Source organism: Nyctibius grandis, chromosome 1 (assembly GCF_013368605.1).
Source record: "Nyctibius grandis isolate bNycGra1 chromosome 1, bNycGra1.pri, whole genome shotgun sequence".
In the NCBI taxonomy this organism is placed as follows: Eukaryota; Metazoa; Chordata; class Aves; order Nyctibiiformes; family Nyctibiidae; genus Nyctibius; species Nyctibius grandis.
Genome location: NC_090658.1, coordinates 125460382 through 125479810, shown reverse-complemented (window position 1 = coordinate 125479810; position 19429 = coordinate 125460382). Strand labels below are relative to the sequence as shown.

Genomic DNA, 19429 nt, shown 5'->3' with positions numbered 1-19429 from the left:
GAAAATGGTGCCAAAAAGAAGGAAATGTACCTCATTAGTAGGTAGAAGTTAAACTTACCAAGTGGTTATAAAAGCAATGTTTATGGACTGATGTGCTCATCCATTATAGAGGGCATCAGGTAATGAGCAGGCACGTAAGAACAGGATTTGTTATAAATATTTATGTGTGAATTTGTTTTATGAATAATAGAAGATTATGAATCTTTGTTATCAGCTGCTTCATTTCACTGATTTTAGAGCTTTGCCATAGACAAAGTGAGGGACGAGGTTTGTCTGTCCAATCAGGCGTCCAGGGAACAGCCTCCCAAAAGACAATCCAGAGGGTATGTCTGCCCAAGCTCAGTTCCGAAGGTGGCTCAGAAGTGCGGGCACCTCTTTGCTGATGATACAGGGCATCTAGGGTGAACGCATGTCTAACTTTGGGCTCCTCACACAGACAGACACCTGTTGCTGGCAGATGTTCGATAAGATGCTTGTAGGCATGGTGTGTGCCTGTAATAATCTTTTAAATTTTTTTTTTTATTGGAAAGCTTTCTTATACTGGTGTTGTAGTGTTGTAAAGTAGCTGCTCTTCAGTGTTGCTGTTGATGGCATTTTCACCATCATGTTTTCTAATTCCATGCGAAGGATGTCTGTCCAGCATCGTGCCCGAAAGGCTTTGCTTATATCAGCGTTCTTTACTTTATTGCCTTGGATAACACTGCAAATAGTTTTTTATTTGACAGAGTAGGGGATTGCCTTAAGGCAGGCTGGATGTACCTGGTTTTGTTTGATCTTCAAAGATGGGACACTGTGAAAATGCTGGGAGTTGCAGGTAGAAGTTTTATAAGTATAACTAAACACTCCATCAAGTGCTATTCTGCAGAAGCTGAACAAGTTGGAAAAAAGTCCATTCAGCCTGTCGTTGTCACCAATAAAAAGAATAGGTAGGGGTGGAATATAGTGGCTTTAGCAGCTTTAGAAGCTGCTTTTGGTTGTGAGTTTGTCAGATAAATTTTTATGCTTGTGGTTATTTATTTGCATACCTCTTAAAGTTCCTTAGACATCTGCCCAATGCTTCACAGCCCTTGTGAACATTCTTGTGAAAGCTGAGATGTTTTCCTATTGTTTACTATAGTAGTATTCTGCAGTGGTGGACCAATGAGTTATGTGGCATAAGTGCCTGTGATACCAAGGGAACAGGATGTTGAATTCAAGAGTTTCCTTTTACATATGTGTCCCTACTTTGATAGTAAATTCCATATGTGTCCCTACTTTCACATTAAATTAGTGATGAAAATATTTATAGCAAGTTAATAGAGGTAAAACTTTGTGGAAGTTGTTTCATGTTACCAGAAGATGCTAGATATCTTATGTTCCAATGCGTGTTTATTAAGCCAGGTAACTTAGAGTTCTTTCTTTCTTTATCTCTTTTTCTTTTTTTTTTCTTTCTTTAAAATTTCGTTACAGTTCAAATTCTTCCTCTAGTGCTTCACTAGCTGGGAATTCACCAAAGATTGCATCCTCAGACTGGGCAGTTCCTCAGGCCTCCAGATTAAAATACAGACAGAAATTTAACAGTCTTGATAAAAGTATGAGTGGATATTTATCAGGTGAGTATGGCATTTGAGATGCAGGGGGAAGACCAGCAGTGTTTTCTGCCTCTGGAATATCGCATGTTGAGGGATGAATTCCCAGCTTGGGATTTGACTTCCACATGAAATAAAAGCTGAAATTGTTGATTTTCATACCTATGTCACACCTAGATGTGGTGCTTAGGGATATGGTTTAGTGGTGGACTTGGCAGTGCTGGGTTAACGGTTGGACTTGATGATCTTAAAGGTCCTTTCCGACCAAAATGATTCTATGATTCTGTGATTTTATGTAGGAGAGAGTGGGTTTCAGCTACTGGTTCCAGTCAGCTGAAAAATGGAAATGGGCATCAGTTTGTTGGCTTGGGCTCTATGTTAGACCTGGAGTGGCCTGACAAGGCAGCAGTCTCACCAGGTAGACTGGGGAAGCTGCAGCAGCAGTTGAGGGGAAGAAGAGAAGAGTGACAGTAGTGGGATCTAACTAGAAGAGCCTGAGAACCATAAGGCTGGAGAAGTTAGCTCCATAAAGTCAGCAGTCATTTTGCAAGCATCACTCTTGGGACTGAGACCCTTTCTTAGGACTTTGTAAAATGGGGAACCTCTCACAGTCATTTTTGTGCTGTGTGCTCCTATGTATATATATATTAGTAACTGCTTAGACATTTGGGCTTTATCTTTTCAAAGAAAGCGGTTAGGGAAAGGCACTGCAGTACTGCAGCCATGGATTGGAATTTTTCAAAAGTAACTTAATGGAGTCAGTCCTTGTTGACTTTCAGTGACATTTGTGCTGTGGCATTATGGTGGTTTCGAAAGACTTCACACAAAGTTAATATGAGATCAGAGTTTTATGACAGTTCCTGTAAAACTGGGTTACTCACTGTCATGAAGGGAGCAGAGTACTGGCCAAGCAGTTACTAGATGTAAAGTCAGCATGTATGTCTGTAGCTTACTAGATTTCCCGTTTTGACTAAGCACTAAGCAAGCCTCTGCCTCAGTTTCCTAGCCTACAAAAAAGGAGGCCAATTCTCCCTTTCAGGAAAGGGACTCAATAATTTTTATCTTCTTCAGTTGATTATGGGCTGAAGGTTTCATCGGCCTGCCTAGGAAGGTATGTGGTCCTTTGCTATCAAAGGAAAGCTGACAGCTTCCAGTGTGCTAGCTCAGGCTTTAGGTAGACAGTCAGCTGTGCTTTTGTAACAGCTGTGCGAATTACCATAAATATCCATTTTTCATGTCAGTTTTTCTGTTAGGTGCTCCAAAAAAAGTACACAAGAATATTTACATCTTTATTGTGTTCAGGTTGTAATGCCTGCTGTTAAGCCTGGAAGTAAAGCCAGCTGTCAGCCACTGATGAAAATGGATTAGATTAATATTAAAAATAAACATGTCCCAGTTCATGACCCATTTTTTGCTACATGTGAATCTTTGTTCAAAGTGTTTATTAAAATCTTTTACACTTTCACTAAGGATTTCAAGCAAGGAATGCCCTTCTGCAATCAAACCTTTCACAGACTCAGTTGGCTACTATTTGGTAAGTTTAGTTACTGATTATGATTTCAATGTGTTTGTGGTGTTAAAAGAGGAAATGTACTTTGTTTAATAAGAAATGATAAAGGGACACCATAGATCTAAAATCATAAACTGAAACTAAGCTAGTTCTTAAACTAGTTTGTTCATATGTTAATACATTTTCAAAGGACACCTTGACATAATGTAATTTTGTCACTCTGTGTGTGTTTGTTAAAGTCCGTATAATAGTACAGATACTAGTTTCAGTTTCTGATTCGGTGATGCACTAGCTTAGCTGAGATGAGGGTTTGTTCGTTTTAAAAGTAGGATTCTGAAATCAACTTGTTAGTTTTAAAATACAGAAAAAGATTAAAAGTGAAGTAACCCTTCAGCTTTTTAGAATTCTACTGCAGTTCCCATAAAGGTATCTGCATATTACACATTTGTTAAGACTTGCCTTTTCGGTGGTGGTGGAAATGGTTACAGTTGTCTGAAGGCTTGAATAATCTGCCCTGCTGGATATGGTAGTTTGGATTATGCCTTCAAACATAACTCGGATATTATGCATAACATTTACTGGCCCAGCAGAATTCACAATAGCTTGGTGCTTTACATCTCTTTCTGAGTTCCTTTTCTTCTTCCTCTTTATCCCAGGGCAGTCATTTGTTTGTCTCTAGCAGCAGCAAGTTGAAATATTCCTTATATTAGTTCAGCTGATTTGGTTGCATGCTGTGAAGGTAAAAATGGAGTGTCGGGTTGTATTCCTCCACTGGAGTATGGGGAAATAAAGCAAGTATATAGTGACTGTTTTCCTCCTGGGTGCCTAGCTTGAAGGTATCAGTAACCAATGCGATGAGGTCTGTGTACGCATGCAGAGAGGATTAACAGCCCAAGTTTCAATTTTGCCCAAAAGGATTACCAATATTTCTACTGGGGTGCTGTATTCATGGTAATTACTGTAATAATGGTAGTTATGTGTGAATAGTGATGGTCTGTGAACATAATAAAAATCTCATTTCATCATCTCCTGCTTTTGTTTTTCACTGTGGTGTGTGGGTGATGGTTTTTTGTTTGTTTTGTTGTTTCCTTTTTGTTTTTAGTGGGTTTCTTTAACTGCTTTTTTTAACTGCTTTTTTTAAATGAGCAGTTATTTTATTAAGGATGTCACTTAAGTGCAGTCTAAGGACACATTCCTGCAATTGTATCTGTGTAGATAGTTTTTAGAGAAAGGTTCCTGCTTTCTTGCCTGCATCTCTGGAAACATTTCACTGTTCTCCCCCCTCCCCTGGTTGTGTGGGAAGCATTGTGTAGGCTAATGATACGATTGTGTGGTTTGCCTTTTGCTTAGAGGGGGTAGGTGATCTTTTTCTTACCCATTACAAGGTACTCTGGGGCAGCTCACGTCTTCCCTGCACTGTTGAGGAGATACAAGAGGAAAAAAGAATTCTATGCAAAGGTTTCTGTTGTAGAATTTGATGTAATTTTATATAATGTTTTCTTTTGCTTTAAAAAAAAAAAAAAAGAAAAAGTGGTTTCTAGCATTTTGAGCTGGTTAAGAACAGTCCTGGATTCTCTTCCCAGCTCTTCTCTTGTTGATGCAATAAATCAAGAGATGTTTCTTTACCTTTCCTGACTTTTTTTGCTGTATTTTACAAAAACACTTGAATAGCAGTGCATTATTAAACAGAATAATACATCCTTTTATCAACTATTCATGTTATTAATTGTAATTATTTTTACCATAACATTTCACAGGAATTCTCTATTTTAACATTTATTTTTACAGTAAATTGTTTCAGCCATCATTTGTGAGTGATTGTGATGTTTGGTTCTAATTATTATTGCTGTTAAAACTGTGCAGGTCACTAGCTGATATTGATGGAGATGGACAGCTGAAAGCTGATGAGTTTGTGTTAGCCATGCACCTAACTGATATGGCCAAAGCTGGACAACCTCTGCCACTAACTCTGCCTCTTGAACTGGTACCACCTTCTTTCAGGTATATCACTGAGGACCAGTGAAACATAATATATTTTCAATTGAAGTGTTTTAAACAAAGAAAATAACTGTTATTTCTCTAACAGCAGTGGTTTTTTTTTTTTCCTTCCAGGAGTGGAAAATACACTGAAAATATAAATGGAACTCTGCCATCTTACCAGCCTGTGCAGGAGGAGGAGCCACAGAAAAAACAGCCAGGTAAAATAGGGTTCCCATTCTTAATGCATAGGGCTGTCTTTGAAGGGCCCTGAAACACTTCAGAAAGTGGAAGACATAATCAAATGCCTAGGGAACTTCATTTCAGGAGCTAGATCCCTTTTAACTTGGATGGTAGGAAGGCTGTTAAGTGGCTGTATTCAGCCTGTTACATCTAATAGAATTGAGAAGGCAGAGATAGGGGCTATTATTAGCTGTAGGAAAGGAAAAGTGTGCTGATTAATAATGTATTTTGGAAAATAAATCCTTCATGGCCAAATACTGCCATGCTACTGCAAATTGTTTTTTCAGTTGAAAGTTCCTGGCATTACTTTGTTTTGGACATTTTGAAAATAAGGGGTTCCAGTGTAGTTTAGTTCTCTGAAAACCAGATGCAATTTGCACGTAACATAGATTCTACTATTGACTCCCTGATGCTACCAGTAAAGGTCTCTTGCATGCACTCTGCGAGACACTACTTGCCTCTCTTTTTGGAAGGGTGGTTGCTGGGAGCCTAAACCATTCCTTTGTATCATCTCTTTTATCCTGTACTGCAGTAATTGAGCTTGATCCTGTTTTGGTTTCTGCTGGTTTTACCTCCAGGAGCTCTTACAGGGAACACCCTTGGAAACTAAGCTCTTTCTCTGTGTGTTGATGTTTCTTGCACAGTGGAAAACCTTTTTAACAAAAGATAGTCTCCTAGCTTATAAAAGCTTTGTTTCCTCTAAAATTCAAGTAATTTTCATGGTCAGTTTTATATTACAACATTTTTTTGCAATTGGAATAGACTTAGGAAAATTTAAAGGTATTTTTGAAAAGAAAAATAATACTTCACCAAATGCAAGATGCTTATATCATCCATGACCCAACAACCTGAGCTTGCCAAAAAGAAAGTATCTATTTTTAGTGGCATAACCAAGGTATTTGTTTGAGAGCAGTGTTTTGCACAGGATGGAAATAATTACCTTTCCTTATTTTAGTGACATTTGAGGACAAAAGGAAAGCCAACTATGAGAGGGGAAATATGGAGCTGGAAAAACGCCGTCAGGTCCTGTTGGAACAGCAGCAGAGAGAGGCTGAACGTAAGGCTCAGAAAGAAAGAGAAGAACAAGAGCGAAAAGAGAGGGAACGTCAGGAACAGGAACGGAAAAAACAACTCGAAATGGAAAGGCAGCTGGAGAGACAACGAGAGTTGGAAAGACAAAGGGAAGAAGAAAGGAGGAAAGAAATAGAAAGGCGGGAGGTTGTTTTCTTGAAATTATTTTTTAATTCTTGAAGGAATATGTACATGCATACAGTATCCACTTGACAGAGCATTCAGGATTTGAATGCTGGCTTTGGTTCTTCTGTCTCCTCACATGCCCATTGGCAGGTTGTCCTGGTTTGGCTCAAACCAGGCCAAATAGTCTTAGAGAACCCAAGGTCACTGCTTACGAGTAAAGAGCCGAAGGGGGTTGTACCTGCAGGGAGTAGTGGACGGGGCAGGTGACCCAGGATTGACCAGCAAGGTATTCCATCCCATACATGTCATTCTCACTTTCCTGTTTATCACTAACCTACTGCCTCCTGGAGGTGGGGCCCAGGAGGGAGGGGCCCTCCTGTCTCCCACTGATTGGTACCAGCTTTGCCAAATCTCCAGTTAAAAGCCTGCAGGTGTGATGGCAGTGGAGCTACTGCATTTTGCTCTCTGTCTGTGCTGGGGGGAGGTACTGTTTTTTCCCCTCTGCCTGTACTGGGGGGAGCAACTCTGCCTGAGGAGGATTTCCAAGCTCTTGATCTTGGTTTTGTACATATTTGTATATATTTGGTTATTTCTATTATTATTGTTATTATATTCTTTTTCATTATTATAGTTTATTAAAACTGTTTTAACTTTCCAACCCATAAGTCTCTCTCCCTTTTCCCTTTCCCTTTCCCTTAGGTGGGGGGGAGAGAGGGTTAACAGAGAGCATCTGCCACCTGGTTAATAGCTGGCCCAGCTTTAAACCGTGACAGATTTATTGGCGCCCAACGTGGGGCTCGAGAGAAGCTCCAACAGGTTGCTCTGATAAGTTGAATCCTGGCTCTGGTGGGAGGAGACCCGGAGAGCTCAGCTGAGAGAATATCAGATTTCTTCCTTTGAGATTTACGAGGGGTTGGAAAGTTAAAACAGATAGTGAAGATGGTGATGTCATTTTTGAATGCTGTGTTATCTCATCTTTTTATGGAGGTTCTTTCACAATTGAGTATTGCAATGATGCCTTACCTGCCGTGGGCACTGTGTTATTGCTTGCTTCTTATGAATGTTTACATGCAGTTTAGCAGTGGGCGCTGGTCGAAATGTATTGTTTTGGTATGGGGTTTGATACTGATTTATGCTGTGATAAACTGGGCAGTTAATATTCCGATCTCTTATCTCTATGACACAATGATGGGCAGCTTTAATCGCGAATCAGTAGCAGCAACTTCATCTGCACGCTCCAGGCGTCCTTTAGCTGATTCTGTTAATGATCACACTTCCAGTTTTACTTTGGGAAATAGTACCTTCTCCTTTTCTGCCAAGCTGATACCACCAGATTTTGCGAAATTAGGATGGTGCTGTCTAGGTGGCATGTTTTTATTTTTGTTTGTCCTGAATGTGTTTCTGTTGTGGGATAAGATTAAATATCGGTGCAGGGACAGTTGTAGGTGTTATGCAGCCACCTCAGATCCTACAGTGTGTACTGCCACTACAGCCACTAAACCCACTAACACCTTGGCAACCTGTACCACAGCTGCTACACCCCCCAAGATGGCCACCGCAGCTACTCAGACTCTCAGCACTCCCAAGACAGCCACTGCATCTACTCAGACTCCAGCATCTATCGAATCTCTGCCAATTGCTCCTGTAACCAGGAAGAAATACCAAAAGAAATCAGCTCGTGAAGTGAAGGATGATGACTCAGAGCCTTCTAAGGCAGAGCCATCATATGACCCAGGTGAGGGCCCTTCTCAGGCAGAGTTAGGGCCTGACACAGATGGGGGTTTCCTCGATCGTCCTTTTAAAGCAGACCCATCACAGAAGAAAGGTCCTTCTAAAGCAGAACTATCACAAGAGGACTCGGACGTAGAGATAACCTACCACTCCTTATCCCTGAAGGACCTGAGAAATATAAGGAAAGACTTCAGCCGTTATGACAGTGAACCTATTATTACCTGGTTGCTCCGATGCTGGGATAATGGGGCAGACAGCATGCAATTGGATGGCAGAGAAGCCAGACAGTTGGGATCCCTGTCCAGAGATGGTGGTATTGATAAAGCGCTCGCAAGAAAGTCAAACACTGTCAGTCTCTGGAGGCGACTCTTGTCAGCTGTAAAGAGCAGGTATCCCTATAAAGATGATGTTATGAGCCACCTAAGCAAATGGACCACTATAGAAAAAGGTATTAACTACCTTAGAGAACTGGCTGTGCAAGAGATCATTTATAGACACCCACGGGACATTGTAGATCCTGTAGATCCTGATGAAGTGGAATGCAAACCGATCCATGTTCCGGAAGGTTGTGAAGAATGCTCCACCGACATATACCCATACATTGTCAATATTAGTATGGGGAGAAGATGCTATGGCAACGATCTAGTGTGGGCGAAATGGCTAACTGTATGCGACAGTATGAAGATAGTATTTCTTCCCCACTGCAGGCACGCATCTCGGCTGTGGAAAAACTGACTAAGGAGAACAAGGACTCATTTAAACAACTGTCAGACAAACTGTCCATGATCGAGAATAAACTTGACTCTCTACCTACACAGGCGCGCGTTGCAGCTGTTAAGAGAAAACGTTCTCCTACAGGACCAGCTCAAAGGAAAAGGAACACATCACGAGGTATCCTGTGGTTTGCCCTGCGTGGTTATGGGGAGGACATGAGCAGATGGCATGGACAACCTACCAGTACCCTACAGGCACGAGTACGTGAGTTGCAAGCTAAAAGAAATACCAGAGAGAATTTTTCTAGGAGGATGGCTGCTCCAGTTACCAGTGAGCAGGACCCCAGTCAGGGGAGATGGGCCTCAAATCACTTTTTCCCAAGTGTGAATAGGAGAAATGAAGGTCCAGTCCCTGTGAGCAGCACGAATCCATTTCTTGATTAGGGGGGCCCTGCCTCCAGCCAGGTGGAGGAGAGGGACAACCGGATTTATTGGACTGTGTGGATTCGATGGCCTGGCACATTAAAACCACAAAGGTATCGAGCCTTGGTAGACACTGGTGCGCAGTGCACCCTAATGCCATCGGATCATAAAGGGGCAGAATCTATCAGCATTTCAGGAGTAACAGGAGGATCTCAAGTGTTATCTGTATTGGAGGCCGAAGTGAGCCTAACTAAAAATGAATGGAAAAAGCACCCCATTGTGACTGGCCCAGATGCTCCGTGCATCCTTGGCATAGACTACCTCAAGAGAGGGTATTTCAAGGACCCTAAAGGGTATAGATGGGCCTTTGGTATAGCAGCTGTAGAGACTGAGGACATTAAACAGCTGTCTACCTTGCCTGGCCTCTCAGAAGATCCTTCTGTTGTGGGGTTGCTGAAGGTTGAAGAACAACAGGTGCCAATTGCTACTACCACGGTGCACCGACGACAATATCGCACCAATCGAGACTCCCTGATCCCCATTCATAAACTGATTAGACAATTAGAAAATCAAGGAGTGATTACCAAGACTCGCTCACCCTTTAATAGTCCTATATGGCCAGTGCGAAAGTCTGATGGAGAATGGAGATTAACTGTGGACTATCGTGGCCTAAATGAAGTTACGCCACCGCTGAGTGCTGCTGTGCCAGACATGCTAGAACTTCAATATGAACTGGAGTCAAAGGCAGCCAAGTGGTACGCCACCATAGACATAGCTAATGCATTTTTCTCTATTCCTTTGGCACCAAAGTGCAGGCCACAGTTTGCTTTTACCTGGAGAGGTATCCAGTACACCTGGAATCGACTGCCCCAGGGGTGGAAACACAGTCCTACTATTTGCCATGGACTGATCCAGACTGCACTAGAAAAGGGTGGAGCTCCAGAACATTTGCAATACATTGATGACATCATTGTGTGGGGTGATACATCAGCAGAAGTTTTTGACAAAGGGGAGAAAATAATCCAAATTCTTCTGAAAGCTGGTTTTGCCATAAAAAGGGGCAAGGTCAAGGGACCTGCCCGGGAGATCCAGTTTTTAGGGATTAAATGGCAAGATGGGCGTCGCCAGATCCCGATAGAGGTGATCAACAAAATAACAGCTATGTCCCCACCAACTAACAAAAAGGAAACACAAGCCTTCTTAGGTGTTGTGGGTTTCTGGAGAATGCATATTCCAGATTACAGCCAGATTGTACGCCCTCTTTATCAAGTGACCAGAAAGAAGAATGATTTTCAGTGGGGCCCTGAACAACGACAGGCTTTTGAACAGATTAAACAAGAGATTGTGCATGCAGTAGCCCTTGGACCAGTCCGTACGGGACAAGATGTTAAAAATGTGCTCTACACCGCAGCTGGGGACAATGGTCCTACCTGGAGCCTCTGGCAGAAAGTGCCAGGGGAGACTCGAGGTCGACCCCTAGGATTTTGGAGTCGAGGATACAAGGGCTCCGAGGCCAATTACACTCCAACTGAAAAAGAGATACTGGCAGCATATGAAGGAGTTAGAGCTGCTTCAGAGGTAATTGGTACTGAAGCACAACTTCTCCTAGCACCTCGACTACCAGTACTAGGCTGGATGTTCAAGGGTAAGGTTCCCACTACCCATCATGCAACTGATGCGACGTGGAGTAAATGGATTGCATTAATTACGCAGAGGGCTCGAATAGGAAACCCTAATCGCCCAGGAATCTTAGAAGTAATCATGGACTGGCCAGAAGGCAAAGACTTCGGAATGCCACCAGAAAAGGAGGTGACACGTGCTGAAGAAGCCCCACCATATAATGAACTACCAGAGGATGAGAAGCAGTATGCGCTGTTCACCGATGGATCCTGCCGTCTTGTAGGAAAGCATCGGAAGTGGAAAGCTGCTGTATGGAGTCCTATACGACGAGTCACAGAAGCCACAGAAGGACAAGGTGAATCAAGTCAATTTGCAGAAGTAAAAGCCATCCAGCTGGCTTTAGACATTGCTAAACGAGAAAAGTGGCCAAGGCTGTATCTTTATACTGACTCATGGATGGTGGCAAATGCCTTGTGGGGGTGGTTAAAGCAGTGGAAGCAAAGCAACTGGCAGCGCAAAGGGAAACCTATTTGGGCTGCTAAATTGTGGCAAGATATTGCTGCTCGGCTAGAGAAACTAGTCGTGAAGGCACGTCATGTAGATGCTCACGTACCTAAAAGTCGGGCAACTGAGGAACATCGAAACAACCAACAAGCAGATCAAGCTGCTAAAGTGTTCCAAATAGATTTGGACTGGGAACATAAAGGTGAACTATTTTTAGCTCGGTGGGCTCATGACACTTCAGGTCATCAAGGGAGAGATGCAACATACAGATGGGCTCGTGACCGAGGGGTGGACTTAACCATGGACTCTATTGCACAGGTTATCCATGATTGTGAAACATGCGCCGCAATTAAGCAAGCCAAACGGTTAAAACCTTTGTGGTATGGGGGGCGGTGGTTGAAATATAAATATGGGGAGGCCTGGCAAATTGACTATATCACACTCCCTCAAACCCGCCAGGGTAAACGTTATGTGCTTACCATGGTGGAGGCGACCACCGGATGGCTGGAAACATACCCTGTGCCCCATGCCACTGCCCGGAACACTATTCTGGGCCTCGAAAAGCAAATCTTGTGGCGACACGGCACGCCAGAGAGAATTGAGTCGGACAACGGGACTCATTTCAAAAACAGTCTCATAGACAACTGGGCCAAAGAGCATGGCATTGAATGGGTATATCACATCCCCTATCATGCACCAGCCTCTGGGAAAATTGAACGGTATAATGGGCTGTTAAAAACTACCCTGAAAGCAATGGGGGGTGGAACCTTTAAAAACTGGGATAAACATCTGGCACAAGCTACCTGGTTAGTTAACACCAGGGGATCTATCAATCGAGCTGGCCCTGCTCAGTCAGACCTTCTACATACAGTAGAAGGAGATAAAGTCCCGGTGGTGCATGAAAGGAATCTATTGGGAAAAACTGTCTGGATTCTTCCTGTAACGGGCAAAGGTAAACCCATTCGTGGGATTGCTTTTGCTCAGGGACCTGGATGTACTTGGTGGGTGATGTTGCAAGATGGTGAAGTCCGATGTGTCCCTGAAGGTGATCTGATTCTGGGTGAGACTACTTAAGTCTGAACTGCATGTTGTTGCTGCATAAGTGTCTTTTAGGTTAAGACAGTGGTGATGCGACCGGAGCTAGCTTCATCAAGTGGCGTCCAGTAACCTCCTCGAGTCTGACATCTTTAACCTGCAACCCGTGGGCACGAACCATGACAAAAGAGAGACTGCTAGCCAGAGAGACTGCTGAGAGACTGCTAACCAGATGCAAACCCACAATCCTGAACCAAATGAACTTGATGGACTTTTTGCATAAAGATGAATCATAGACTAGTGATATGTATATATATATTTGAAAATGAAAAGGTAGTGGTGATCTGAGTATGACATGAATGGTATGGAATAAGGGGTGGAATGTCCTGGTTTGGCTCAAACCAGGCCAAATAGTCTTAGAGAACCCAAGGTCACTGCTTACGAGTAAAGAGCCGAAGGGGGTTGTACCTGCAGGGAGTAGTGGACGGGGCAGGTGACCCAGGATTGACCAGCAAGGTATTCCATCCCATACATGTCATTCTCACTTTCCTGTTTATCACTAACCTACTGCCTCCTGGAGGTGGGGCCCAGGAGGGAGGGGCCCTCCTGTCTCCCACTGATTGGTACCAGCTTTGCCAAATCTCCAGTTAAAAGCCTGCAGGTGTGATGGCAGTGGAGCTACTGCATTTTGCTCTCTGTCTGTGCTGGGGGGAGGTACTGTTTTTTCCCCTCTGCCTGTACTGGGGGGAGCAACTCTGCCTGAGGAGGATTTCCAAGCTCTTGATCTTGGTTTTGTACATATTTGTATATATTTGGTTATTTCTATTATTATTGTTATTATATTCTTTTTCATTATTATAGTTTATTAAAACTGTTTTAACTTTCCAACCCATAAGTCTCTCTCCCTTTTCCCTTTCCCTTTCCCTTAGGTGGGGGGGAGAGAGGGTTAACAGAGAGCATCTGCCACCTGGTTAATAGCTGGCCCAGCTTTAAACCGTGACACAGGTTGTCTCGGAGAGAGAGCACTGTTTCTGTCTGAAAACGTTGTGTTGCTATAGGTTGAAGGTTTTCAGATGCTTCATAGGACAGATGAGATTTTCTTGGACATATTTCTTGGATTTATGCAAAAATCTGTATACCAAACAAGACTGTACTGAATTCATAATTGATAATATTTTGACAGTTGAACTTGACACAAATTTGCTTCTACTTGGTATCTCAGTGTATGCATAAGACTTGCATATTTTTTGTAGTTTTGTGAAATATTCAAAGGAGGTTATGAGTAATATCTGTCAATGTGCTCATTTATGGGCAGTATTCTAAGCTAAACAGGCTTTCTCTCTGAATTATGTAGCTTTTCTTCATCTAGAGTTAGGAGCATGGCATGAAGAATCTTACAGGATCACTTCCTCCAGTCTTTGATGATGAAGTATATAAGAGCACTTTACAGAGGACAATATGATGTGTTGCTGTTATGCTATTTAGAAATAGAGCACATTATATTAAATCATGATCTCCGAGTTCTGCATCTTCGTTGTAATTTAAGGTGATGTAACTTTTCTGCAGGCAGCAAAGCAAGAACTTGAGCGCCAGCGACGATTGGAATGGGAGAGGATTCGTCGCCAAGAACTTCTTAATCAACGTAACAGGGAACAAGAAGAAATTGTCAAGTTGACCTCTAAAAAGAAGAGCCTTAATCTTGAATTAGAAGCCCTGGTAAGACAGAAATTTCACTATACATCTTGAAATACAGTATTTTAAAGTATGCAAATCTTAGAATCTCTGTTCACGGCCTACCAGGAGTTTCACCCTGCTTTGGATGAGCAATCTAAAGCAGATCTTTTGGGTTGTTTAAAGACTTGATCATGAACTGATTGCCCACAGATTTAGTGGAGAAGTGGTACTTGGTGTATGTGGTACGATTTGTGTTTGCTTTCCTACTAGACGGATAAACATCAGCAAATCTCAGGCAGATTGCAAGATATTCGAAGCAAAAAGGAAATGCGGAAAACTGAGCTGGAGGCGTTAGATAAGAAATATGACCAAGGAATTATGGAAGTCAAGCAACTACAACAGCAGCTTCAGGTATGTGACTTTCTGTTAAGCATGTAGTTTTCCTTTACTTCTTATTCTGTGTTTCTGTAATGCTATTGATAATTCATACCTGTAGGGAGCAATAGTGAATCAGTTTGATTATAGCAGAGAGAGGAAATCAGCAAGGCTATCAACACTGCATAGATTTTTAGTTTTATTTGTGGTGTTAAAGAAATGATTAGATGTACTACAAGAAGCTGACAGTTGAATGAGGACAGTAGTCAAAACCTCACCTGTTCTTATGTGAACTGATAATAGTGACTTCTCTTTAATTGTGAATTCTTTTATGGCTCCAGACTCTCTGATTTTTGAGGAATGTTTTTCTGTATGCAGAGCAGGTTGGTCTTTGGGGTGAATTACCTTGCTGCTCTTTTTTCTTTTTTTCTCTCTTTGAATAGCAAGACATGAATTATTTCAAATCAGTCGACTACCACAAATCATCCTCTACTATATTTTTATGTAATGCTCCTGCACATCAGGGAAACTGCTTTTTGTGTTCCTGTGTGTCACAGAAAGTTTCTGGTTTATGTTAGGCTTGGGGCAGTCAGCGTAAGTATTCTCATAATAGTATTTACAGTTTTAGCATGTCTGTTAATTTTTTTTTTCAGCTGTGTTACTGTTTTGGGGTCAAAAAGCATTCAATTTTAATAGTATTTATATTGAGAGTATAGAAGTCATTTTTTTCTTCTACCCCATAACGATAACGTGCATCCACGTTTCCTTAACATGAGTTGAAGTTATGTTTGAAAATTCACCTATTTTTACTTACTGATTTATAAACCATATTAAAATCTTTTTATGTTCTCTTCAATATCTACAGGAGTATCAGAATAAACTAATCTATTTAGTTCCTGAAAAGCAATTGTTAAGTGAAAGAATTAAAAACGCTCAACTTGAAAACACTCAGAGTAAGTGCCTGCAAATGAATTCTCTTCGGTTTGCGTTGCTGGCTTTTCATCACTTGTAAAAAAGGCTGAAGGATACAAGGGTGTTAATCACACCTTCATTTTGGTGTCTTTCGGGTTAGTGCCATCTTAGCATTGTTGTATCTGCATTCCATTATTTCCTTCATGTTCTAAATAAGGGGCACATGAACACATTTGTGTGAGAAAGCACAGATTTTGCTTGAAACTTTATTTACACAGACTACACAGCCCACAGATACTATTACATCCTGTCTTTTTTTGGTAGTGTAAACTCAAGGGCGTTAATTTATGTAAAATTTACACTAGTCTTCACATCACATCGCACTAGAAGTCCGTATCTAGAGAAGCTTGCTATGAATTGGTCTGATATTAAAAAAAAATATCTTGCAAATTATCCTGTACATATTACATGTAATGCCTGTATGTTGCAGTTAGGTGTTGGGGCCACTTTTTCTTTGTGCTGTATATGAACAGAAAGCTAAATCAAGGAATTTTTGTGAGGAAAGAGATTGGGAATGTGCGTATATTAGGAAAATAATAAAATAATTAGTGAAAACAGAAATCCTTGTAAAATTGCTTGTCTTTCCTTATGCAGGTACAGGAATCAGTTCAGTGCACAAGAAGTCCCTAGAAAAGGAAGAATTATGCCAAAGACTTAAGGAACAACTAGATGCCCTTGAGAAAGAAACTGCTTCTAAACTTGCTGAAATGGATGCATTTAACAGTCAGCTTAAGGTACATGCGTTCTCTAAATGCTTAGTCTTAACACCAGTAAGCAGTATCTGTATCCAGTCATAAAGATGGTGGCACTTCTATCAGGCTTCCAAAAATCTTTGCCCAACTTCCAATGTCAAATAAGAATTACCAGAATTTTTGGAGTAAATCATGTAATAAAAATGCACTTAAAACTATTGGTAATGTACTAAAATATGAATGTCTTGCTAATCATTGCTTTGCATGAGTCAACCGTTGCTTACTTTCAAATTTTGCCTACAAGGATTCATTTTGATTTAGACTTGCAGTTTCTCAGGCCCTTGCAAAGTCTGTCCTTATGGTACTGAGGTTATATTGGCCACAATCTTTGAATTGTGGACTGAACATTTAACTTTTATTGAAAGAAATACAGGGTTTCATAGTACATTGTACAAGATCTGTTAGCAGACTTAGGTACTGTCCTAAAAGTAAGCGTAGACCGCTTCTTGCGTAGAAGTTAAGAAATATTGACCACTGGTCCTGGAGGTGTTTTGTTTCAGAGGCAGCTCTTGACTTGCCTCAAAATGCGTGCAACTCTCAGGCAGGGTAGCATGTATCCACTTAACTTTCTTTACCAGCTTACTCCTGGTGGCTCCTATGTGAACTTTATTCTTAAGTAATGGATTTCTGATGGGCCATCATGAGGGCTCTGCACTCTCCAATAAAAAGAACACAAAAATTTGTAAACATCTGAGGAGTTTCTTTTCTTTTTAAAAAATGGCTACATATAACATGCATTTTTAGTTACTTGTTTACTGCATGGCTTGCTGTGTTCAGTGGCTGCATCTACCATTTAGTCTTCCCTAAAATATGTTTTTCAAAAGACAGTGCAAAGATTAATTGGCTTTTTATCTGCCTTATCTTACAGTGTGACAATATGGATGATTCTGTTCTTCAGTGCCTTTTGTCTCTGCTAAGCTGTCTCAACAACCTCTTCCTCTTACTTAAGGTTATTTTCTAATCTTTGGCTCTTTTGGTTTTTAATTATTTCGCAATTTTTCTCTGCTTACCCTTTCTGTTTGGATGTACAACTTCTATTAAATAAATTTTCCTAAAAGAAAATCGATAGACTTTTTCTTTCTGCTAGCTTTTACATCCTCCTAAAGACTCGAACTTTTCTTACCTGTTTAGAAAGCCAAACTGCAAAATACTGGTAGCCATTTTATTTCTTAAAGGACTATGTTCACCCAGTTGTTTTACCCAGTTATTTTTATTTTTAGTTACAGTAACATCCACCAAAAAAATACTGTCTTAGACAGAAACAATGTCTTCTCCCACCTTGCCATCTGTTGCTCTCTACCTGTCTAGCTGTGCCTGTATCCATGCATCTTAAGCTGTGAGTCAGGTTAATGAATTCTCTTTCAAGTCTGAGAGACTAGAAATAGCGTCAATGCCCAGAATATGACATATGACATGGCAAACGCAATGCTATTAATACTAAGCCTCCAGATTAACCCAGTACTAAAACCTACTTGCTGTTTTTCCTCAATGCTGCTTTTTTCAGCTGGGGTCAAAAATCTGACTTTCTTTTTTTTTTTTCCCCCTCATAAATTATTCTCAGAATTACTTAACTGACCTTTCCATTTTACATAAGGGTTGTTCTGTCCTTAAATCAAAGATACAAGAGTTTTTGTAATGCAGGTTTTTTTCCATAGTGATACTCCATTTCTATGCAAAATGAGAAGAAAAAGTATTCTCAGCTGAATATGTTTGGGGGAAAATAGTAGTCAATTGTTTGTTTTAGTTTGGTGATACAGAGACTTTCACTGACACAGAAATCTTGTTTTCTTGCCCTTTTCACATAAATTGCACAGTATCTCTTAAGCAACATGATTATTGGTAGAGGTGCATATTGTAGTGGGAATAGATCATTCTTAATTGCTCTGTTTGCAGTTATGAGATCAGATACGAAAAGTCAGGGTATGCCTGTTGCATTGCTCAGTCTGTATCAATAGAATTCCTAAGAAAAAATAATGTAGTATCTTACAGATGTTTTGTAACATGGTGAAGTACAATCTAAAGTAATTCTATTGTTGATTTTTTTTTTTCCCTGTAAATTTAATTATCTTAAAGATTCATGCTGATTTTCTGCTGTGAAAACGTTTGCTATCAGGGGGAGATGGGATAGGAATTGAAGGATGTGTTCGAAAGAAAGAGTAAAATTGTGAAGTTTACAAATATAGGAAAACTCATCTGAGTTAGTGTCTTTAGGCTATGGCTTCCCACAGGGGTAAGCTTGCTGGATATGTTTATAAAGTTTTTCTCATTTAAATATGGGACTGACCATTCAGACAGCATCACGAAGGCGAACGCCCTACTGAAGGGTTGCATTCTCAGGTTTATGGTATTGCGTTGCGGCTTTCAGTTGAAGTCTGCCTCCACGACAAATGTGTCGTGTAGTTATTTAAAATATGCTTCATTGCCTTCTGTGTCCTTAGATAATGTGTTTGAACACTCAGTTTTATATCTTCCCCTCTTCTCTGTCGTATTTGCCATTTCCAGCAGGTGTATGACTGGAAGGGCTCTTTGAAAACCTAAGTTACGTCAAAGGCTTTGCAAACCTGCCACCTACTTTTATACTGCTGTTTATTTGACTTTCTTTACAGTGACCTCCAAGGACTATTAATAACTTCATATTACTTTGTCCATATTAAAACTTGGTTCACAAAGCATTAAAATGCCTGGATGCTCTTCTCAAGAGATTGACTTTATTCCTTTTGATGTACTTTGTGGTCTTTCCTCATTAGGACCTGCGAGAAAGTTACAGTACACAGCAGTTAGCCTTGGAGCAGCTCCACAGGATCAAACAGGACAAAATAAGAGAGGTAGAAAAAAGAAGAGCTGAACTGGCACAGAAAAAGCGACTGGAAGATGAGGCTGCAAGGTACCATGTCTGAATGTATCAGTGTTGCAGTTTTTAAAGCAAAAGAATGCTGTGGTGACTTTAAGACACTGACTGTAATAAGCAAGAGGTCTAATTAGTAAAAATACATCCTAGTGAGTTGCCTTAGAGAAAACACTTTATATGGAGTACCACTGATACAAGAAAGTTTGGATTTCTTCTTTCCAGTCTTTTTTAAAACAGAACCTTCTAATTCAGATAAGCCAAGTCATCACTATTGCTAGTAAGAGTTT

The 19429-nt window shown here is 40.9% G+C and overlaps 1 protein-coding gene across 6 annotated transcripts in view; it reads left to right on the top strand.

The window, feature by feature from the left end:
• ITSN2 (intersectin 2) overlaps nt 1–19429 on the top strand; it is a 107096-nt gene that overhangs the window by 44970 nt on the left and 42697 nt on the right. For 5 of the 6 annotated variants that reach the window (XM_068415363.1, XM_068415390.1, XM_068415381.1 and 2 more), the window contains exons 8-18: nt 1450–1592; nt 3039–3102; nt 4942–5079; nt 5191–5276; nt 6254–6516; nt 14088–14237; nt 14466–14606; nt 15436–15523; nt 16137–16276; nt 17163–17243; nt 19042–19178. In XM_068415363.1, the coding sequence (XP_068271464.1) occupies nt 1450–1592; nt 3039–3102; nt 4942–5079; nt 5191–5276; nt 6254–6516; nt 14088–14237; nt 14466–14606; nt 15436–15523; nt 16137–16276; nt 17163–17243; nt 19042–19178 (1431 nt within the window). The remainder of the gene's footprint in view (nt 1–1449; nt 1593–3038; nt 3103–4941; nt 5080–5190; nt 5277–6253; nt 6517–14087; nt 14238–14465; nt 14607–15435; nt 15524–16136; nt 16277–17162; nt 17244–19041; nt 19179–19429) is intronic. The other variant, XM_068415372.1, reaches the window with a different exon arrangement.